General features: G+C 43.9%; 1 protein-coding gene across 3 annotated transcripts in view; it reads right to left on the bottom strand.

The window, feature by feature from the left end:
- Positions 1-387: 387 nt before the first annotated feature.
- Positions 388-14,021, bottom strand: part of ap3d1 (adaptor related protein complex 3 subunit delta 1) — a 35,227-nt gene continuing 21,593 nt past the window's right edge. For 2 of the 3 annotated variants that reach the window (XM_058074329.2, XM_058074330.2), the window contains 12 exons: positions 13,453-13,600; positions 13,229-13,372; positions 11,146-11,199; positions 8,393-8,488; positions 8,165-8,323; positions 7,952-7,999; positions 5,026-5,215; positions 4,817-4,905; positions 4,663-4,748; positions 3,728-3,849; positions 3,184-3,263; positions 388-3,116 (listed from right to left, as the gene is read on the bottom strand). In XM_058074329.2, the coding sequence (XP_057930312.2) occupies positions 3,021-3,116; positions 3,184-3,263; positions 3,728-3,849; positions 4,663-4,748; positions 4,817-4,905; positions 5,026-5,215; positions 7,952-7,999; positions 8,165-8,323; positions 8,393-8,488; positions 11,146-11,199; positions 13,229-13,372; positions 13,453-13,600 (1,312 nt within the window). In that variant the 3' untranslated portion in view covers positions 388-3,020. The remainder of the gene's footprint in view (positions 3,117-3,183; positions 3,264-3,727; positions 3,850-4,662; positions 4,749-4,816; positions 4,906-5,025; positions 5,216-7,951; positions 8,000-8,164; positions 8,324-8,392; positions 8,489-11,145; positions 11,200-13,228; positions 13,373-13,452; positions 13,601-14,021) is intronic. The other variant, XM_058074331.2, reaches the window with a different exon arrangement.

The raw sequence follows: 14,021 nt of genomic DNA, 5'->3' as shown, positions 1-14,021 counted from the left end.
AAGCGGAAATGGAACCGTTTGATGTGGTGTAATTCAACACTTAATGTATTGTAAATGCTTCCTTTCCTAATGTTAAAAAACATCGGTTGAGTTAAATGGTCTTAAATTAAAAGCTTACGCAGTATGCCATAAAATCGGACGCCTTCGTTGAACTTGGCTTGGTGAATGGTGTAGCGTCCTTGCTAACTCGCGTAAGGACTGATGGGAAATGTGGTTCTTGTAGCTAAACGAGGTAAGTGGAAATGGAGCTGTCTGATGTGGTGTAATTCAACACCAAGACTACTATGATACCCTAAATGGCAATGTCACATAAAAAAACATCTCTATGTCAGGCATGTCGCCATCTTGTAACTTTGTGCTTTCTCCTTTATACAGTAAAAGACAGTCGCATCTTACAGCTTTTATTTTCACTTTGAAGTTGGATATCTGGAGGGAGTGAATGCAATTCAAGCCCCCTTTTTGAAACATATGACATTTTACAGCGGGATAATATGGAGAAACAAATACAGACACAGGACCTTTGGAAATCCATCAATGTTGAGAGTATATGTCCACGTCACAAGCCAAACCTTTATTCCAAAATAAAACTACAACTCAACCTGGATTATGACCTTCTGTATCACGAAGCCCCTAACCCCCCAAGCTCTCAGCATCCTCTCCATCCCTTGGTTCATCGCTGATACCGTCCAAGAATATTCATGTGTTTGTCTTGGAATGGCTAAAAACACAGGCCATCAAAATCAAGAAAAAAAGGACAAGATGGAATGTGTGGAAAAGAAAGACAAACGGTTCATAAAAAAGTACATTCAAATCATGTGGTATACAAAATGGAAAGAAAAGATGAGTAGGAGCAGGTGCCAATGACAGATAAGCCATGGGATGGAATGGGAAACATTGGGTTTGTTTGACATTCCCATGGTTACGGCCGATGGAGTTGACAAAGTCATGGAACGGCTGCTGACTTTCAGGCCACAAACATCTTCACAGGCTCTCCCCGTCTAGTCACCCTTCACTAGTCTGCTGCACCCCCACCTTGGCATAGCCCATCACTGGGTGGGACACTGACAGGAGCACGCTTTAAAATCATGTTCAGATGGTAAGAGTAAGTGTGGTCTACATCGGTGGGGGCTGGACAGCCTGAGTTGCGTTGGGGGGAAATGGGAAGCGTGCCGTTCACACTCGGGTACATGTGACAGAGGAGGTGCAACAAAGCTCTCACAAGATCCATGAATACTGATAATGACTCTTAGGCAACCAGTCCCACTGGGATGTCCTCATCCAGAAACTCTCTGTACCTATAGCCTGGAGAGCGATAGACACGACTGTGTAAATACTTCGCAGTAAAAGTGTGAGCAGAAAGATAATTGTGTCAATCAAGTCTGGGGCTGTACGAGTGCTGACAGCACTGCGGTTCACAAGACTGGGACATTGTGAAGAATGGGGAAACAAGGAAGGATGAAAGGTGGAGGATTCCAGAGCAGCTTAGCTCACTTCCATGCCTAAGATCATCAAGGCGGTGCGTGATGATCATGAGTATGTCTTATTTACACAACAATGGCTAATAATGCTGTTGACCCATTTGCAGTGCACAGGAAGTACTGCTATCCTAGCTGTACACTTGATTACTTTCATATGCTAGCCAAGGAAATTGATTGTCTGTGAACTGAAGTGTCTCGATGGATAAACTGGGATATTGTGTTAAGTGGAGCTCACAAGCGGTCGTACAGCATAGACTGACATCATACAGATAAACCAGAACCTTTTGTCATACAAGTGTAGTTGGTGCACCCCTGGAGGTAAGGAGGACAGGAAGAAATGAGGATTGGATGAGTCCGAATGAACTATCATGAATGACTACTAGCATGAGGAGCAGAGGATACAGGGGGAGGAGACACCTGCTGTGGCCCAGCAAGGTGCACTGTATTGGGGCACACGTGAGCAGCTGCTGTGACAATTTTCAAACACCATGGCTTGTGTTTCAGGTTCTTGGTGTGCTCAATGGTTTCTTTTGCCTCATCGTAGAGGAGTTGGTACGACATCCTTCCTCGGAAAGGGAATTCCTCGGAAAGTGAATGTTTGTTTCCAAGTGAGCTCAAGGGAAGTCAGAGGCAGGAGAAAAAGGAGCACCTGATTTGCTCACCTGCACAGTAGAGGTAATCTCACCTCATTGGGGTGTTTTTTGTAGTTATCGGAGCTACCTTGGGGGGCCAATAGGGTGTTTCTTCTGTATGATGTCTTTTATTCTTTATCCTCTGATTTCAGATACTGTATACTCCTTCTGAAAATGTAGCAGACACATTAGGAGCGTTTGCACAAAGTATGGGATTGATATCACCGAAACCAACCTGATTTTACCACCACGGCGTTCTCCACAAAAAACAATTTGGGGAAAATATATATATAAATATCCCGCAGGCAAAAAGCCCTGCACATCCGTTAGTGAGCTAGGCTACAGAGAGTTTGTGGCGAGGGCTGGTGGGGTCTGTTGTCAGAGAAGGATGGATGTCAGACTTTTATCTTCACACCTTCATAGCAACACCATCTCCTGCAGGAAGTTAGCTTCAACGCTCTGGGGGTGGGGGGCTGCCCTTTGTTTTGGAGTCTGACAAAGAGACATGCTTCCAAGGCCCAAACACACGCAAACACACACACGGCACAGACAAAAAAAACAATACAAACCAAAAGTGTTGAAAAGAGTAAAAACACAATATCAGCCATCATCAGCAAAAGTCCAGTTGTAACATGATGACCACGTGATGTCACGTAATGTCAACATGACGTCAACATGCCACATGATGTTAACATGATGTCACGTGACGTCAACATGAGGTCACATGATGCCACAGACTGCCATCCAAGAGCAGAGCAGAGGGTGAGAAGGGTGCATAGCAGGAAAGAAGCCACCAGGGAGAGAGGAGACATTTCAAGAAGAATAAATAGGGCCACGCTGGAAGCGTTGTGATCATGATGCGTTTCAGTGAGATGGTTGGTGGGGGGGGTGGGGTCGACCCCGGACACAATCAGCACTGAGAGAAGGTCTGCTTGATCTCGTCCAGCACGTTCCCCAGCAGCGTGGACTCGTCACATTTGGCGTCGATGGACACGGTCTGACCGGACTGCGAGAGAAGGAAGCGGTCAGTCCTGGACGCTCATGTGGGACGAGCCAATAAGAAGAGCACTCACGGTTTTGACGAGCAGACAGACATGATGACCCTGGACAGACCTGCTGTACATGGAGGCGCACGAGTCGATCCTCTCCACAACTGCAACATAACTCAGCATAACTTCCTTTGCCAGCACAGCACATCGTCACCACACATCGCCTGCACTGCTGGCTGCAGCCACAAGAGGCGCCGCTGATCCCGTCTCAATGTGACAGGAGAGACCAGACCACAGTAATTAGAGCACCTTGTGTCTTCAGTGCATTTGTTGACTGTTTATGCAGCCATTTCCTTGCTGACCTCTGACATGGATGGCTATGGCATTGTACTGCCCAGAAAGGGAGCTTTCAGGCCTTCCATGTTGTCCTGTTCATTGTGTTCTTCGGTATCACAGTCGTAGTGGTACAGTGATAGCAGCTGTTCAAATCAACAAGTAGCAGAAACAAGACTGGTCTAACCGTGACGATTTCAATCAGGCTGGCTCGCCTAACTCTACATCACCATCATCATTGATCGAGCATTTTAAGGCATTACTGTCATGAGGTGTCAGGAGCAGCACAACGTACCAGAGAAGTGGTGATGGAAGCAGATCCTGGCCAGAAGATGGTGGAAGGGCATGTTGACTCCTTCCAGTCGGACAGAGCTGCCCTTCAAGTCGCCGGACTCCAGCAGCTTTGCAAAGGCATCGCTGTGCCAGAAAACCAAAAAGCAAACAAGCACAGCATGTTTGGGGTGTTGATGGGGGTCATGTGGATCATTCAGAATTAATGATATATATTTTCTGTTTCTTTTGTTTCCTTTTCTTTTTCAAAGATTTGAACTTCTTAAATCCACATTTTCCTCTTGTAGTATGTTCTCATAATTAAACTTTTGCCCCAAACTAATTTTCCAAAAAAAAGGCAACTTTATCCTGTTTCTCATCATCTTACAATGTTTGGAAGTAATTACATAGATAATTTATAGTCAGTTGAATAGTTTTATATAATAATATATCTGAATAATATAATGATATAATATCTGTAGAATATTACAAGTTTATGGTTGTAAAATTGTTACCTTTTTCTCCCATTAGAATAGGACTATTTCCTCTTAATATTTTGACTTTATTCCGTTTGTACAGTTATTTTCTAAATGTTTGAACTCACCTTGTCAATTTCCTTGGTAATTATTGTTCAATTATTGCCTTTTTCCTATAATATTCTGACTTCTGAGTTTTTAACGGTCAAACCTTTTCTCCAGCCAAAAAGTCCAACTGCCACTTTGATACTAAAGTCTGTGAATTATTCCCATGAAATGACCACTTGCTGCTGTTATATTACTGCAGTGGTTTTTAAATGTACAGTAGTTGTCTTGTTAAATGATATTTTTAGAAGGTTGACAACCTGTTGACATTGTTGTCTGCATGTCCAGCAAACACATCGTCTTACCCAAAGGCTTAGCTTCCTGGCACGTACCGCCCTCTAGTGCTTGTCAAGAGATGGGGGGCTAGTGGAGGCCTCACCTGTAGCATGGGGTGGTGATCAGGTAGGAGGTGCAAGTAAAGTGCAGTTTGAAGTCCAGTTTCTCATGAGTCGATGATTCCTCATTCTGGTGGAGGCAAAGGAGGAGTTTTTAGGAATTGTGTGGGATGGTGGAACATGTTGAGGGTTCCTAACCTTGACAATGAAAGTGAGTGTTCCCTTCAGTTTCTGTGGCATGATGATGCTCTGCACGCTGAACACAAAGCGTGCTTCATTGGACACCCCTGCAAGCAGGTCATTCAGGGTCAGTAGGACTCCTCATGAATGCTCCAACATCGGTCATCATTTGATCTATGAAGTCAATAAAAGGCCAAGCAGGAGATGAAATGCACACAATGACTCACCAGGGGGCAGCTGGAATGGGACAGTGAGGCTGTCGTGTGGACCCGCCCCCTCTGGCCTCTGCAGCTTGGAGTTGAGCGAGTCCAGGACGTTGAACTCCATCGATTTGAGGAAGCTCTCGCACTTGTTCTCGAAGATGACCGACACCACCACCTGACTGCCATCTTGCAGGTTTCCCTGGATGTCACACACCTTAGTGGCATGGAACACACATGGTATCAAGACCATTACTTTCACCGTGCTGCAGCGTCACGCCACTACACCATCACGCCATTACAGCGTCACACCATTACAGCTTCATGCCACTGCAGTGTCACACCATTACGCATAACCAGAAACCCATTCATATATATATTTTTTTCAACCCAACGACCTGGTCCCAAAGACGACAGATACCAAAATCACTAACCTATCCAAGTTTTGTGCTATGCTGAAAGGTTTGCTACTGTAGCAGCATGATGCCACTACTGTGTCACGCTATTACAGCGTCATGTGTTACATGACATCATACCATTACAGCATTACACCGTTACAGGGCCAAACCTTTCAGCAAAAAGTCTACCCTGGGTCACGGTGATGCAGAGCACTAAGCTGTGATTGGGTAGACATCCATCATTTCCGCAATGTTGCCTTTCCTGTTTCCCCCTCCTGGGAAAGCTCCATTCGTAAACTCGGCAAAAGAACAAAATAAAGGAGCAAACTGAGTAGCGTCTTAGTGAAATGTTGAAATATCAGCACTTATATAACTATGTCCCCCCCCCCAAGAGAATGGTGACGCCATCAGGAGCATACCCGTCTATTCCGCTTTCACCAGGAAACATTTTGTCTTCTTTTTTATATTTTGCTGGAGAAACATTGGCCTAACACATTCAGTAGTCGGTAAAGTCAGGCCTTCAAAATAAAAGGGTGCACACCCCATCACTAAATGTCATGCTTGCACTGGGGCTGAAAACCTTCCCAATGTTGGCAGGTAAGGTGAGAAGAGTCGTCATGGTGACGACACTGTAGCATCATGCAGCCTTTAGTTGTATCCAGGCAATGATACACAAAGTCAAGCCGACACCACAGCACACTGGCATGACCAGGAAGAAGCAAAAGGTGATAGTTGGCTGAGAAGAAAGCAGAAGAAAACACGTCTAGGGCAGCCTTTCAATCATGGCCTGCCCGCCACACAACTTCCAATACAACCGGTACCTGATCAGCATCTTCCATCATCTTCAAAAGAGGGAGAGGACCACATGAGACCTTATGCATGGCGACTTACCACTGAAGCATCCATATTACCGTCTGCATGGCGACTTACCACTGAAGCATCCACTAACATCCACATTCAAAAACCTCCAAGAAGAACCAAGGCTCCATTTCCATCACGGGAGATACATATTAATTCATTTACTAGCAAAAATTATTCATATTAGGGCTGTTAATCGATTCAAGTATTTGATTGCAATTAATTACATTTGTCCACAGTTAACTCAGAATTAATTGCATTTAATCGCAAATAGAAATAACTTTTTATCTATAATAAGCAAGGCAAATCTCTTTGTGGTAAACGATTCAAAGTGCAACTACAACGGAATGTTTAATGCAAGCTGCGATTTGTCCTACTTTTTTGAGGGTCATTGAACGCACCATCCACCGTTCTCGGATGCCCAGGGGGATATATGGATGTATTTGCATGTATTTTCCCCCCTTTTCTTTCACCTCCTATTAGCTCCCAATTGCTGATACTATGTGGAAATGCATAAAGGTAAGATTGGATGACTTTGAGTGCTAGCCCCCATTCTATTAAAGCCCCCCCAACACACACACACACAGCAAGCAGGAAGTGGAATGGCATATTGCCGTGTAGCACAAGGTTTCATATTGAAGGGAAGTTTTGTGTGCACATTCCTGTGCACATAAAGTTCAGTTTCAAATGTGAATGTTGTAAATAGTAGATGGTGTTATATTGGTAAATTAATGGTTATTTTCATGTAAAGGAAGCCTTCCCTTGTGGTGTTACATTGTAGCATAGTTGTTTAGATATTGGGATAAATATATATACATACATACATTTATATATATACATTTGTGTCAAAGTAAAATGTATCTTTTCACTAAAAGCTGCCTTTTAGTTGTTTAGTTTGTTCTACAACTGATGACTAAAGACACAAAAAGGTATTAATCTTTCTTTTGGTATGTAGCATGCCTACGTAGCCCGAATTGTGTGTGCCTTAAAGATCGGTCCAAATGGTCTAGAATGGCCGCTACCGAAGGGGTTATCTTGGCAACCTGGCTGGGAGTGAATAAGAGTGAATCAGAGAAAGATGTGTGTTCATGTCTAGATGACTTGACTCCAAAAAAGGGCACCGCCAATTTTCAAAAGACTTCCCTCTCAGTAGCGGCCATTTTTGATGATTTGGAGTGATCTTTCAAGGCACACAGTACATACCAAATGAAAGACTAGACTCATCTTTCATCTGAAGAAAAGGTTAGTTTCAACCTTTGTGTTCTTTAGTCCTCAGCAGTAGAACAGAGGTAGGTTTCAGCTCTATATCAGTTCCCAACTAAAAAGCAGCTTTTAGTGAAAAGATACATTTCACTTTGATACAAATGTATCAATATATATTTATACCAAATATGTAAACAACTATGCCATAACATAAACAAATTCTTTCTTTCCATGTAAATAACCATTTTTACCAATAATAACAATAACACCATGCAGTATTTACAAGTTTCACATTTGGAACTGAACTGTACACAACACAGCTCCATGCCACTATCTGCTTGCTGTGGATTGGTGGGAAATTTCTTGTGGTACAGCTTAGAACTGCACAAACATGACCTCTTCTATGTCATTGGGACCGGACATAGAAAACACTAAATAGGTATTTGGTAGCGACCATGTTGTGTGTGACATCCGAGAAGAGCTAACTGACTCACCATCTTGATGTAGGAGTTCTCAGCCAGGAGGCAGTAATTGGACATGGGCTGGAAGGAGAGAGGAGCTCAGGTCAGTTTGGACATTCTCCATTCTTCACTAGGCTAAGCAGGCAACCGGAGCTGCTCAGCTCATGCACGTGTGTGTGTGTGTGTGTGTTGACATCCATCATCAAGTTCATGGTAGATGTTTGTACCTCCACCTGACGGACTTACCGGTAGAGGTTCTTCTTCCTCCACGGTGCCATTCTGCACCGAGCCTTCTCCACCTCCATCGCTATGGTGGTGATGGTGATGATGCTTCTTCTTCTTCTTCTTCCTCTCTTTGTCCTCCTTCTCTTTCTTCTGCTTCTTCTTCTTGTGTTTGGAGGAGTTCTGCACATTGAAAAGAACCAAGTCAGCCACGTTCCTATGAGGAGAGATAACATCATCCAGGTCACTCACAGCCTCCTCCGTCTCCATCTCCACGTCTTTGGGCTCATCGGGCTCAGAGTGGGGCGGCGTTCCAGAGGCTGCCTGGGGGACAGGGGCTGCTGCTTCCTGTACACACAAAGGCTTGAGCATGAGAAAAGCACCCAGCATTGTCTGGGTAACTGGAGGTCAAGTCACGTTGGTGAGTTGATGACAGCACAGAAAGGGAGCAGCATCAGTGAAGCCTCTGGAGTGTAGACCAAAGCACCCCAACAACACACGTGCCACCATACCGTACCTAGCAGCCATGCTGGGGGCTGCTGGCTTGTGGTGGTCTCGCCACAGGAGCCCTTCTTATGATCTCTCATGAACAAACGCCCCCAAAGTCAAGCTAACTGTCCTCCTGAGTCAGGCTGTTTGAGTTTTGAGTACACTGCTTCCGGAAGAAAGGCAGTGGCATTTCTTGTTTTAGGTCACCAATAAAGAAAAAGTAAGTCAGAGGGGAGATTGGGTGAAAATAAGGCAGAACGGTAGTTTATGAGAATGTAGAGTGTGAATACAAGCTAGCACCTCTATCTGAAAGCACACATTCTTTTTAATGTGGCTCCAGTTTTCACATCACATGTTTGGGGGTTTATTTGCAGAAATGGGAAGTATACAATATGCATGCATGTAGAGAAACCTCATGAAGGGTAGCAGAAATGGACTTTTGCATCAGAGTTTCTTGGAATCACCAAGGCAGATTATAAGCAGCTGGTGGCAACCCCCCTCAAGTCCTACAAATCCCTTGGCTGCAATATGTCCCTGAAGATGCATTTCATCTAGATTTGTTTCCAGGAAGTGTGGAGAAGGTGATGAGCATGAGGAAGGATTCCAACAGGACATTGCAGCTATGGAGAAAAGATATCAGGGAAAGTGGAATCCATCTATGCTTGCTGACTACTGCTGGAATGTGCTCAGGAAGGACAGGCCTCCAAATAAAGGGAACCTTGTTGCATTAAGTGATACTTTGGCTGTTTTTTCAGAAGATGTTCAATCACCTGATGTACGACAGGGATCTATGATGCTTTTTCCACTTTTCTGAGCTATAAATGTACTTAGAATGTTGTAGTTTGGTGTTAAACCATGCCAAAGCATCACATAATTAGCATTGTGCATTTGGAAGTCCGCACCTCTAAAATAAATAAATAAATAAATGCGCTGCAACTCTGTGACCTCACTCAGGACAAGTGAGGTCCGAAGTCACCATAACAAACCAACAGTAAGGAGCCGACAGCAGTTACAAGGCTAGCTAACTAGCCTGGCTAATAGCTGCTCTTAGCCTGAACATCTCGGAATCTTCGTGGGGACTTCCCGGGCTGTAACATCGACTGGTGAGAGACAACACTCGCTATAACAACCAACATTAAACACAGAAGACAGCTGTTAAGGTAACCTAACAGCATAATCAGACGGTGTTAGCATACGGCATTGCCTAGCAACCGCAATAATGCCTAGATCTAAGGGGAAGGGTTCACCCCACGGACAAACTAGCATACCTGCTAGCTCATGTAGCTCAGGTCAAAGCACTCTGGATACGATTACAAGCACACAGACAGCTTTTAATGATTCGCCACTGCCGTCAAGACCCGCTGAGGTCAATGAAAGCTATCTCTACCACCAGCTGGTGCAGACGCTGATGGAGGTGATTAGTACACAAGAGGCCATAACGAAGATGCTAACAAAGATGACATGAAACAGTCAAAAGCCAACAAACGATGGACCAGAAGGTGGAGCAGAAACTACAACATGTGGACCAGAAACTGGAACAAATGGACCAGAAGGTGGAGCAGAAACTGGAACAAATAGACCGGAAGGTGGAGGAGAAACTGGAACAGATGGACCAGAAGGTGAAGCAGAAACTGGAACAGATGGACCAGAAGGTGAAGCAGAAACTGGAACATATGGACCAGAAGGTGGAGGAGAAACTGGAACAGATGGACCAGAAGGTGGAGGAGAAATTCGGACAGATGGACAAGAAGATGGATCTACACAATCAAACCCTGATGCAGTAGATCCAAGATCTGAAAGCTCCCTCAGGGGATTCCCTTCTTGGACTGGGGGACTTCAACGCTCATGTTTGCAGCGGCAATGAGACCTGAAGAGGCGTGATTGGGAGGAACGCCCCCCCCCCGATCTGAACCCGAGCGATGTTATGTTGTTGGACTTCTGTGCCCGTCACAGTATTGTGAGGGTCTGGCAGAGTCCCAGACCCAGAGTTTAAAAAAAATCTTGCATATATGTTTCAATCAGCCTGTTGTCCAGTACCCGACATACTGGATGTGGTCAAACACTCTAAGCTGCATTTGTCTCCAATCAAGACCCTGGCACATACGGTACATGCCCTCACAATACACTCATCACAGCACTTAAGCTAGCCCATTCCTAACATGACGTCATCAATCATCACCACCATCGTCATTAACACCTACACTTCACCCATTCGTACTGTGCAGTGGTGGGCCAACACCAAACAACAGGAAGTGACTCCAGAGGAGCTCAACATGACTAAAGTGGTAGAAACACACCGTAGAGTAGAGTAGAGTAGAATAGTCAGGCATGCTAGAAAGAGGAAGATGAGGAATGTGTGGTGCAACCTGTGGGGAGAGAAGGTTGGCCCCCCGATGGTGATGTCTGGAGGATGAGAGGAAGCATTGAAAGGAGTGTGAGCAATAAAAAGTGGAGTAATGGGAAGGCGGGGGTGAGTCAAATACAGCGACGAGGAGGACATAGGGCTGGGACTCAACCTGGGCATGAGAGGGCGCTGGAGTGTTTGAGAGCCAGAAATCCAGCTGGGAAACCTAGAAGAGCAAGGCAGGGAGAGGAGTGCCAGGTGGTGAGAGGGCTAGACACACAAACAACAAATCCATCATTTGGACAGAAAGAACTGCAATCCTAGTCCTACGATATGGAATGCTGACTAAGTCTTTCATTCCATTCACAGCCTAGACCCTTTTCCAGGGGGCCCACAGTCAGCAATAAAAGGATATTTTGGAATTCTAAGATGTTACACAGGATATATGTCGAGAAAGCCTGCATCTCAGTCTGCAGCTGAATAGATCTATAAAGCTTCATTTGCTGGTTATTGTGTGTAGCTGCTCTATAGGAGTCCACAACTCAATACCAAGGGGCATCATAGGTCCCCTTTAAATAATCTTTCGACATTTCCTTATAATATTTGGACTTTTTGCCCAACCTAATGTTCCAAAAATGACTTTATCTTGTTTTGTTTGTTTCTAAACATTTTATAACTTTTGAAAATATTTTTTCAACAAAATTACAGTTTTTCTTTTGAATATTACAAGTTTATAGTAAGGCTGTCAAAGTTAATGAGTTAATGACGCGTTAGCAGAAGTACCCTTTAACAGCTGCAAATTTTTTGATGCGCGATTAACGTGTGCTCTTCCTGTTTGACCCTCGGCCCCCACTGTAGTTTGATTGAAGCACGGTAACTGTAGCCACAAGCTGGAACAAACATTGATGGAAAATGGAGAAAGAAAAGAGTATTTAGATTGTTGCATGTTAGTATGTAAATAAGTTAGCTTCAAAGCCCTGGCAGATGGCTCTTGTAGCAAGACCAAAGTTATTTGTATCTACTGTTGCTGTGTTTGACTTATCACGGATTCCATGGCCTGCCAGAGACTGGAGCAGTGCAGGTATTGTTTTTATTGTCATATACAGTGCTACCTTGGCATAAGAGTGGCCCAACTAACCAGTGCTTTTCACCGATGATTTTGGCATTGAACTGCCAGCTAAATTGGACTTCCAGCTGCTATTGACAGGCTGTCAATGTGATGACCGTGGCTGAAGTCCAGTGTTTTGCTAGTGTTAGCCATTTAGCATGGAACTACCACAATGATGCACATTAGCACTCAAAGTCATCAAATCTTACCTTAATGCATTACGACATAGTATCAGCATTCGGGAGCAAGTATGAGGTGAAAGAAAAAGGGGGAAAATACATCCAAATACATCCATACAGCCCCAAATTGCAAATCACATTAAACATTAAAAATCTGTGGAAATTAAAGTTAGAGTATTGTAATAAAATAATATTTATTGTAATATAATGATGAATTTCTATGCATTTCAATGTGTTTTAAAAGAAAAATGAAGGTGATGATGAAATGACTATTGCCCTATGTTTTAGGTATTTGTACATTTCATGAAGGAAAGGTGCATTGAGGCAAATCTTTAATAATAATCCTTTCTGAATGTTCCTGAATAGGCTTTTTAGTTACAAACATTTAGAATTTAAAACCAGTATCATAAATAAACAAATCTTATTTTGAGACACAAATAAAAATGTGTGAGAGGTCTCACTCACATTTTCTATTTGCTGAACGTTTGTGGGCGAGCTAATATGCTAATAATAAAGAAAAATAGTAACACAAAAATATGCTTGCTGACTGTATTGTTTTAAATAATGGCCCAAAGTTCCCAAATAGATATCCTTTTACATAAAATTTGATGTAATAATTGTTGTAATCGTGGCTATATATTTTAATCGATTGACAGCCCTAGTTTATTGACTTTGACTGTTTTCTCTTTATATTTTCATCTTATTAAAAATGTTTGAACTCACCTATTGTCAATTTTCTTTTTGTAATTATTTTGCCTTTTTTCCTATACTGACTTGATAACATTTGTGCCATTTTTCAAAAATTGCATGATTTATTCTCCTGAAATGACCATATGTTCGCGTTATACAACTTCAGATTTTAAATTCCATCTTCAAAATGCGGTGGGGGCCAATAAAAAGGGTCTAGAAGCAACACAGCTGTTAGCTCGGATGTGACCTTTCCACATATCCTTTGCTAGAAGGCATACCTCGGCGGCACTGGAAGTGGGAGGAGCCCCCACCTCACAGGGTCCTTCAGATTGGATGACAGCGTCATCTGACTGACTGCCAAGAAGATCCACCCCCTTGTCCTCATGTTTGTGTTTCTTCTTCTTTTTCTCCTCTTTGCTCTTCTACAGGGTGAGAGGAAGAAGAGAGTGAAGTGATGACGCCAACGTTCACCAGGAGCAAGAGGTCAACCACAGCAACTGACCTTCTTCTCCCGGACTTTGTCCTTCTTCTCCTTGCCGATTTTCTTCTTGGCTTCCTGCGAGGTGCCTTCTGCATCTCCATCTGGGCTTTTAAGACATTCCGTCGCACGGTGGGACCTCACCGGCAGCTTCTCGCTGTCTGCAAGAGGCCTGCAGGACACAAAGGAACAGTTTGGGTGAATCATTTCCCAGGCTATTCCTCCTTCCACTTGAGTTAGTGTTGCTGCTTCCGTCTATGGCTCAGCATGTGTCAGCACCATGGATAGGCATGCTCTACATGCCAATACTGTCTTCCGTCTATCACTCTGGCCTGGGCCTCAAGGACCACAACATGCAACACCACCCCCTGTTGGTGCTTTCCCAGAACAACAGCTGCACTATATCGCTGTGGCTTATTTCTCTGTCTTGCCACAGGCGGGGCCCCATCTGACCCCCCCCCAAACTCAACAACTGGTCATGTTGGAGCATGTTAGTTTCAAACTACAAATGTGTCAGATGAACATCATTGATGTTAGCTTAACTGACTGGATGAAGAGAAAACAATACCATAGACCACGTTTGCATGACTGCT

Source organism: Doryrhamphus excisus, linkage group LG4 (assembly GCF_037039965.1).
Source record: "Doryrhamphus excisus strain RoL-2023G ecotype Guam linkage group LG4, RoL_Dexc_Guam_v1.1, whole genome shotgun sequence".
NCBI classification, from domain to species: Eukaryota; Metazoa; Chordata; class Actinopteri; order Syngnathiformes; family Syngnathidae; genus Doryrhamphus; species Doryrhamphus excisus.
This window is presented reverse-complemented; position numbering and strand designations above follow the sequence as displayed.